Source organism: Neoarius graeffei, chromosome 1 (genome assembly GCF_027579695.1).
Source record: "Neoarius graeffei isolate fNeoGra1 chromosome 1, fNeoGra1.pri, whole genome shotgun sequence".
Taxonomy (NCBI): domain Eukaryota; kingdom Metazoa; phylum Chordata; class Actinopteri; order Siluriformes; family Ariidae; genus Neoarius; species Neoarius graeffei.
The window spans coordinates 55,432,870-55,442,246 of NC_083569.1; the positions used below are offsets into that span (position 1 = coordinate 55,432,870).

The 9,377-nt window shown below is 42.1% G+C and overlaps 1 protein-coding gene across 1 annotated transcript; it reads left to right on the plus strand.

The window, feature by feature from the left end:
- Nucleotides 1-608: 608 nt before the first annotated feature.
- Nucleotides 609-8,295, plus strand: plin2 (perilipin 2). Its single transcript, XM_060934948.1, has 8 exons — nucleotides 609-1,488; nucleotides 1,593-1,627; nucleotides 5,642-5,837; nucleotides 5,923-6,005; nucleotides 6,126-6,390; nucleotides 6,710-6,894; nucleotides 7,321-7,440; nucleotides 7,584-8,295. Exons 2-8 carry the CDS (start codon nucleotides 1,601-1,603, stop codon nucleotides 7,986-7,988), a joined length of 1,281 nt encoding a protein of 426 aa, XP_060790931.1. The 5' UTR covers nucleotides 609-1,488; nucleotides 1,593-1,600; the 3' UTR covers nucleotides 7,989-8,295.
- The last annotated feature ends 1,082 nt before the right edge of the window (nucleotides 8,296-9,377 follow it).

The following is a 9,377-nucleotide window of genomic DNA, read 5'->3' on the forward strand; positions in this document are numbered from 1 at the left end:
TTTCACCTTCAAATTAACTGCTAATCCTAGAGGTTCACATACTTTTGCCAGTCACAGATATGTAATATTGGATCATCTCATCTCATCTCATTATCTCTAGCTGCTTTATCCTGTTCTACAGGGTTGCAGGGAACCTGGAGCCTATCCCAGCTGACTACGGGCGAAAGGTGGGGTACACCCTGGACAAGTCGCCAGGTCATCACAGGACTGACACATGGACACAGACAACCATTCACACTCAAATTCACACCTACGGTCAATTTAGAGTCACCAGTTAACCTAACCTGCATGTCTTTGGACTGTGGGGGAAACCGGAGCACCCGGAGGAAACCCACGCGGACACAGGGAGAACATGCAAACTCCACACAGAAAGGCCCTCGCCGGCCACGGGGCTCAAACCCGGACCTTCTTGCTGTGAGGCGACACAGTACTGAGTGAGTATGAGTATTTTTGTCTCATTTGTTTAACTGGGTTCTCTTTCTCTACTTTTAGGACTTGTGTGAAAATCTGATCATGTTTATGCAGAAATATAGAAAATTCTGAAGGGTTCACAAACTTTCAAGCACCACTGTAAATAGAACTACCCAAGTAAAATAATAGTGGATGTAGTAAACTTAATAAAACCCTGTTAACTCTCTTTACACTGTTTACAACACGTTTACGGAAGTGTTAACATGATGTGTGGACTTTTACCCAGATCAGGCCCAGTGTAAGGGGAAATTACTCAACATGAGTCAGACATCCTTCAGAAAGTTACACCAAGCTTGCTCAATTATTCTTCTAGGGCATGCCTAAAATACTTCAGAGTCCCAGACAATGTTAAAGTTTGTGCTTCATGCCAGTATTTGCCCCACCCTTACACACAAAACTGTTTAAAAACCTTTATTATTATTTCTCCATTGCTAAGAGTGACGTCACACCACCTCACAAACCTGTTCCATTCAATATGGCGGATTGTAGATCAGTGGACTGCTGAGGAGTTAAGGATGTATATTTCAGCATACTATCTAGTACATTAGCAGGCGGGATACGTTTTTTAGTGCTTATTCTGAATATTAAGTACAGTAGTGTGTGTGTGATTATATTCACAGGCAGGTACACACACAGGAGGTTCTAGTTTTAGTGTGGTGGTCTGTGTGGGTGTTTAGTACTATACTATTAGTATGTGTGTGTATTTTGAACAGCAGCATAGATACTTTTAGGCAAGAAAGTATGTGCAGTGCCTGTGGGTATAATTAAAGTGTAAATTTGATCATATGACAATCCGTCATTAAGTGTTGTCCTGAAGAAAAGGGGGAAAAAGCCACACTGACGTAACCGTTCACCTTTGTACTACTTTTTTTCGTCACGCGCGGTCACGTTCACTGTCTCGCGAGAAAACGGTCAGCGGATATAAAAACGAGATCAGGTCCTCCTTCGGAAGCGTTATTCAGCACAGCTGCTCGGAAACTTCAGGTTCGCTTTCTGGATCCAGACACAGACCGACGGGTGGGTTTTATTTGTTTATTTATTAAAATAGTATCCTGTGTTTTCACTTAAATACTTCCTGTGACCGGACAGAGAGTTTAATTGGCTTTCTAAATGTTTTACAGTGAGAAACATGCCACCTGTGGAGATAACAAATGAGGTGTGTATATTTATTGCTCTATATATCGACTTGTGTACTATATATATATATATATATATATATATATATATATATATATATATATATATATATATATAATATTTTTTTTTTATATGAGTGAGTTCACGCTTATGGGTACTGAAATAGGGACATGAACTTATTTTTAAAAATTCACCTAAAACCATTTCTTTTTTTTTTTACCATCAGGTCACAAAACATGTAATCTTTAATGAATGATATGTTAAAAGATAACTTTAATTTTCTGAGATGTAATAAAAACATATTTATATGCCAAAGTCAGAACGTAACAGAAGTGTTGTGGACATATAGATTCTCAATTTTAACAATGCAGAATTACTTTTTGAAACATAGGAAGGTGATGTTTTAGCAAATATAATTAATAAACATGTGTAGTAGAATAAACATACACATTCTTTCAATAAGATTAACATGGTATATAGCTAGATTGTAATTTGTAACAGACGCGAGATGGACAATCGTAGCAGAAGTAATGGAACAGACATCATTTTGGAACTCATAGGCTTGACTTTGGCATATAAATATGTTTTTTTTATTCCATCTCAGAAAATTAAAGTTATCTTTTAACATATCATTCATTAAAGATTACATGTTTTGTGACCTGATGGTAAAAAAAGAAATGGTTTTAGGTGAATAAGTTCATGTCCCCATTTCAGTACCCATAAGCGTGGAATCACTCATATATAGGTCTGTCACTTCTGTACCATATAGTCTCACTGTACACTCAGAAATAAAGGTATACTGTTCCACCAAACTGGGGTGATAACCCCCAGTCCTAGATTAGATCAGATCAGATTAGATTAGAACTTTTTTTTTTTTATTGATCCCTTTGGGAGGGTTCCCTCAGGGAAATTAAGATTCCAGCAGCATCATTACAGGATAAACAGAAAATAGAGAGAACTTCTAGATAAATTAAGTATTTACATAAAAATAAGAAATGGAAAAAAGTCCAGCAGGAGAGGTATCGCACATTGTCCAGTATTGCTTTTTGTCAGGCTAGGCCAGCCTTTCTCAACCAGGGTGCCATCTGGCCTTGTTAGGGGTGCTGTCAAAAAAATCATATATTCTAACATCACAATCAGAAACGGGCGGCACGGTGGTGTAGTGGTTAGCGACGTCGCCTCACAGCAAGAAGGTCCTGGGTTCGAGCTCCGTGGCCGGCGAGGGCCTTTCTGTGCGGAGTTTGCATGTTCTCCCCGTGTCCGCGTGGGTTTCCTCTGGGTGCTCCGGTTTCCCCCACAGTCCAAAGACATGCAGGTTAGGTTAACTAGTGACTCTAAATTGACCGTAGGTGTGGAATGGTTGTCTGTGTCTATGTGTCAGCCCTGTGATGACCTGGCGACTTGTCCAGGGTGTACCCCGCCTTCCACCCGTTGTCAGGTGGGATAGGCTCCAGCTTGCCTGTGACCCTGTAGAACAGGTTAAAGCGGCTAGAGATAATGAGATGAGACAATCAGAAACACTTTTATTGCCAGGTATGTGGTCACACACGAGGAATTTGACTCTGGTTAACTTGGCTCTCATAGTACAAAACAGTGTATACACAAAAGCAAACAACAACAACAAAAATAGGTGCATAGTGCAAAGTAATCCAAGTAAGTCAAGTATGGAATAGTTAAATATAAAGTATACAGTGTGCACAGAATGACGGTATAAGTGTTCAGATATTTTACAAGTGATATTAGTGATGTATGAATCTGGATTTTAGCTGTTCATCACAGAAAGGATTTCCCTTTTGGTGCATAGTGCAAAGATGAATAGTAAATTTAAATAAGTATAAATAGGCTATAATATAAGTAACAGTGAGCACAGAATGACAGTACGAGTGTGCAGATATTTTGCAAGTGATATGAATCTGGATTTTAGCTGTTCATCACAGAGAAAGCCTGAGGGAAGAAACTGTTCTTGTCTGGTTGTTTTTGCATAGTGATCTATATCGCCTCCCTGAGGGGAGAAGATTAAACAGATTGTGGCCAGGGTGTGATGGGTCTGCAGAAATGTTACCTGCCCGTTTCCTGACTCTGGACAAGTATAAGTCTTGGATGGAGGGCAGGTTGACACCAATTTGAAATAAATAAAATGAATGAAAATTCCAAAAAGTGATAGTTACACTGATGCAGATCATCGCTGCCTCATGCATCATCAAAATTTGTCTCACGGCCCCCTTTCCCATGTTAAAACATTACTGCCGGGGTCAGCGTGACTGCATATATTTTATATGGGGGTTCCTTGAGAATTTGCATACTTCTGAAGGGTGCCGTGACTGAAAAAAAGTTGAGAAATGCTGGGCTAGGCTACTGCTCCTTCCTGTCCTCCTGTTACCCCTCCTCCCCCCCAGAGAGGAGCTGTACAGTCTGATGGCGTGAGGGACAAAGGAGTTTTTGAGTCTGTTCGTCCTGCACTTGGAAAGGAGCATTCTGTAACTGAACAGGCTCTTCTGGTTGCTGATGGTGTGCAGAGGGTGACTGGCATCATCCATGATGTTCAGTAGTTTGTCCATAGTCCTCTTCTCTGCCACTGTCAGAGAGTCCAGCTTCATGCTGACCACAGAGCCGGCCTGCCTGATCAGTTTGTCCAGCCTGGATGTGTCCTCCTTGGACCACGGTGTAAAACAGGACACTGGTGACCACGGACTGATTGATGGAACATCCACAGGAGTTTCCTGCAGATGTTAAAGGACTGCAGCCTGCTCTGTACCTTCCTGTACAGGTGGCTGGTGTTGCAAGTCCTGTCCAGCCACAGCCTGAGGTACTTTTAGGAATCCACAGCCTCCACCTCGACTCCCTCGATCAGAACTGGTCGTGACCTTGGTCTGGACCTCCCAAAGTCAATGACCAGCTCCTTGGTCTTCAAGGTGTTGAGCTGCAGATGGTTCCTGTTGCACCAAACGGCAAAGTCCCTCACTAGGCTCCTATACTCCTCCTCTCTGTCGTCACTGATACACCCCACTATGGCTGTGTCATTGGCAAACTTCTGAATGTGACACAGCTCCGAGTTGTAGCAGAAGTCCGTGGTGTACAGGGTGAAGAGAAGAGGGGCCAGTACCGTGCCCTGGGGTGCTCTGGTGCTGCTAATCACAGTGTCAGACGTGATGTCCTTCAGCCTGACGTACTGTGGCCTGTCGGTGAGGTAGCTGGAGATCCAGGTGACCAGGCAGGGGTCTACTTGCATCCTGTTTGGTTTGTCCTGAATCATAAGGGGTGGGATGGTGTTGAAGGCACTTGAAGTCCAAGAAGAGGATCCTCACTGTGCCATTTCCCTTATTCAGATGCAAGTGGGCTCAGTGTAGCAGGTAGAGGATGAGATGAGCTCTTTTGTACTTTTTAGCACCAATCTTCATACTTTTTTAAGATAATTCAAGGCACATAATTGGATCATAAGAACCCATCCATCCATTATCTGTCGCCACTTATCCTGTCCTACAGGGTCGCAGGCAAGCTGGAGCCTATCCCAGCTGACTACGGGCGAGAGGTGGGGTACACCCTGGACAAGTCGCCAGGTTATCGCAGGGCTGACACAGAGACAAACAACCGGTTCACACTCGCATCTACAGTCAATTTAGAGCCACCCCTTAGCCTAACCTGCATGTGTTTTGGACTGTGGGGGAAACCGGAGCACCCGGAGGAAACCCACGCGGACACGGGGGAGAACATGCAAACTCCACACAGAAAGGCCCTCGCCGGCTACAGGGCTTGAACCTGGACCTTCTTGCTGTGAGGCGACAGCGCTAACCACTACACCACTGTGCTGCCCCGATCATAACCCCCCCCCCCCCCCCCCCCCTTTTTTTTTTTTTTAAATAAAATCTTAATTACTAAAAGGTGGACTACATCCAGGTAAAACATAATGATGTAGCTATAACTGCATCATCCCAAGAAGGGAAAGTACGGTTTTTATTCCTGAGTTGGTACAGCTCAATTTCATGTAACACATTTATAATAGTTATATATGTATTGTTAATTAATCTTTGTTTAGAATGTGGTTACTCGAGTGGCCAAGCTTCCTCTGGTGAGTTCCACCTATGGCATGGTATCTGACTTGTACAGTAACACCAAAGACAACTATCCAGCCATCAAGTCGGTGTGTGAGGCAGCAGAAATGGGTGTAAAGATGATTACTTCAGCTGCCCTTACCAGTGCCTTGCCTGTCATTGGCAAGCTGGAACCTCAAAGTAAGCATCATCTCAGGATTGGAGCACTTTACTTCTCATTTTATTAAATCAGAACAAGCTTTCTCATTTTATTTCTTTTTCTTAGTCTCTCGTGCTAATGACCTTGCCTGTAAGAGTCTTGATAAAATTGAGAAGACCCTGCCAATTCTTCACCAGCCTTCTGGAGAGGTAAGCTTTAAAAACATCAATAATTCAAAGCAAACTTCAACCCCCAAAAAAGTCTGTAGTGGGTTTTTATTTTATTTAAAATATAAATGTCCCTAACATTTTCTTTTCAACTCTTTTTAGCTTGTTACCAGTGCTAAAGACCGGGTCACTGAGACCATGAATGGGGCCAAGGAGACCATGTCCCACACCCTGAATCATGTGATGGTCCGAACCAGAGGAGTCGTGCAGGAGAGTGTGGAGAAAACGAGGGTGGTTGTCACTGGTGGTGTCAACACAATGATGGAGGGTAAAGTGGCGAAGCTATTGAGCAGTGGTGTGGACACTGCTCTGAGCACTTCAGAAATTCTGGTAGAGCGCTATCTACCTGCACCAGAGGACAACCACGGTGAGTGTTTTCTGGTCTATTAAGACTGGAGCACTAAAAATGGCAGTCCTAATTTTTCTATGGAAAAGTTTTATACAAGAGATTTAACCGTCCCTAAATGGATTAAACTGATTCCTTCTGAATAGGAAAATAACTGAACCAACTCCAGCCATCATCTGACCCAAGTTCAACCCCAAGAGGCCAATGGCCTCAAATCCATAGTTATTTTTCCAGTGTACTACAATCTCTTGTTTACATAACTCCAGTGGAAATTTCCAGATCTCTAAACATCTGCTTAACCTCCTTTCTTCAAATCTGTTTCTTTTACATGCTGTCCCAGAACATGAGATAAATGTGACCAAAGGTTTTGATGAGAAGATCAATGAACCCAGCTACTATGTGCGACTGGGCTCAATATCTACAAAGTTGCGACAGAGGGTATATCAAAAGGCTATCAGCAAGGTCCGTGACGCAAAGAGGAACAGCCAAGAGTCCATCTCTCAGTTAAACCGCACCATGGATCTGGTAGGTGACCCTGTGAAACTGGATCTCATGATCCCCCCCCCCCCCCCCCCCCCCCATTAATGACCATAACTCGTGATCTGTGAATAGACTGCTTGAAGCGTACTCCTGCTTGTCTGGAGCTTGAATTTGTGTGTTTATAAAAATGAATATGTAGGCAAATCCCAAGAGAGAATGCCATGGGATTTTATTTATTTATTTTTTGGCCAGGTGCATCAATGGCAGTATGTAAATGGTTTAGTCTGAACATTGTAATAGCAAAACAATAAAACCTATTCTCTCTAGCTTGTCTCAAATTTTACTCCCAGTCACACTGTACACTTCATGGTAAAGGTTGAGTCATAAGGCGAAACAAATAGGAAAACTCATGATTTTGCAAGAAGTGTAACCTGTGACTTCACTTTTGAATGATGAATCTGTCTTCATTAGATTGAGTACACAAGAAAGAACATTGATGGTGCCAACCAGAAGGTGATTGAAAAATTGAGTGCGTTAATGGACTGGAAGTCTGCCTCTCCGAGTGACGGTGACACAGACCACAAGGCAGAGGTATACATGCTCCTTTTCTGTTCCTTGGCTAAAGAAGAGCTTTGAGCTATTAAGTTTTATTTTTTTTAAAGCAGATAATATACTCTGATACAAACTTTTTTTTTTTTTTTCTTTTTTTTTTTTCCCCTCTCTCTCATCTGTAGTTAATTGAGTCCCGGACCTTGACCATCGCTCGCAACCTGACACAGCAGCTGCAGACAACTTGTTTCACCCTCGTGTCCAACCTCCAGGGTCTGCCACAAAACATCCAAGAGCAAGCGCTGTCCATTGGCCACATGGCCAGGGATGTCTACACCAGGTTCAACAGTGCTGCAGCTCTGAGCGACCTGTCTGACGCAGTGCTTAGCAACACTCGCAGCCAGCTGAAAAGCATGAGAGATTCCACTGACAACGTCCTGGATTATTTGGTCAACAACACGCCCCTCAACTGGCTCGTGGGTCCATTTTACCCTCGCATAGAACCAACTGGAAAACCAAGAAGCCAGTCCAGTGAAGAGAGTAGTGTTCAGCCTGAAATGGAAATGCAGTCACTTCATCAGGAAGATTAGTTTACTAACAGTGAGGTCTTTTGCAATGCTTTTTAAATTTGTGATGAGCATTTTATTTTAATCTTGATGCTGGTAATGTTCATTCTTTACTATAAAATATGACTGATTCTATCGCATTCTTGGATCTACACATGAGAAGCAATTTGCAGTATTTACATGATCATTTAATCCATCACTAATGTACAACACATGACCATGTTTACATGTGAGTCTTGTTGCTTAATCAGCCTTAGAACAATTTTCTTTGTAGTAATATATTACTTTTGTACTGTCTCTACATTTTTCTATTAAAGTTGTAAGCAAACAATTAAGTTCAGTTGTACTTATTTCAAGTACAGACTCCCTATGCAGCATGGTTCCAATACATGTTACACATGGAATAAAATGCAGCCAGCAAGTAAATATTAAAGACGTGGTTAGGTTAACATGGGGTGATCTTAGGCTGAGGTGCCCTTGAGCAAGGCTCCTAACCCCCAACTGCTCCCTGGGTGCTATTACCATGTCTACCCAGTACTCTGTGTTCTCACTGCTTCAGAGGAGTTAAATGCAGAGAGGATTTTCACAAGTGTATGTGTGATAAAGTTGTTCTTTTATAAGGCAAGCATGTCAATGTAGTATTAACAATTTAAATACATTAACTTGAGTGTAAATAGTAAAATTGCCACATAAAAGGTAAAACATAAATGGCAGGAAATGAAAATAAAACCACCACATTAAGAGCATCTGTGAGGATTAGACCTGCTTGTGCTCGAGGGTGGACTGTAGTGAAGGGAGTAAAGGTGTGCATTACTTTAATATTTTTGTGTTTGACTAGAACACCATGCAAAGATGCCTTTCATTCCAATTATATAAGGGTTGATTCAAAAATAAAGCTACAGAGAAATTATCAGAAAGTAACAAAGTAAATACAAAAATGCCATAAGAGATGTACTTTTAATGACAAAAAGTGACCACATCAACTATCCACTGTGATGAATGGGTGTCCCAGTCCGGGAGTATCCTCGCCTCATGCGCAGTGACCCTGAGTTCACTCCAGAGTACTCCGTGACCTCAGTAAGGATAAAGTATTACATGAAGATGATGGATGTTCTTCACCACCACCACCAACCCCCCAAAAAAATCAAATAAGAATACTATCATATCTGCATTTCAAAATAGCTCCTATGACCTTTTAATTTCAAATCTAGCTCTACTTTGCCCTATTCAAGATGGTGTCTTTGTCGAAACAACTTGGACCATGTTTATATGCGACATCCTGTGGACATTTGCTCATGTGTCAATGTGAAAATTCTACATGTACATTTATATATATATGAGGGTGGCTGGCTGGTGTAGTGGTTAGCACTGTCACCTCACAGCAAGAAGGTTCTGGGTTCGAGCCCAGCGGTT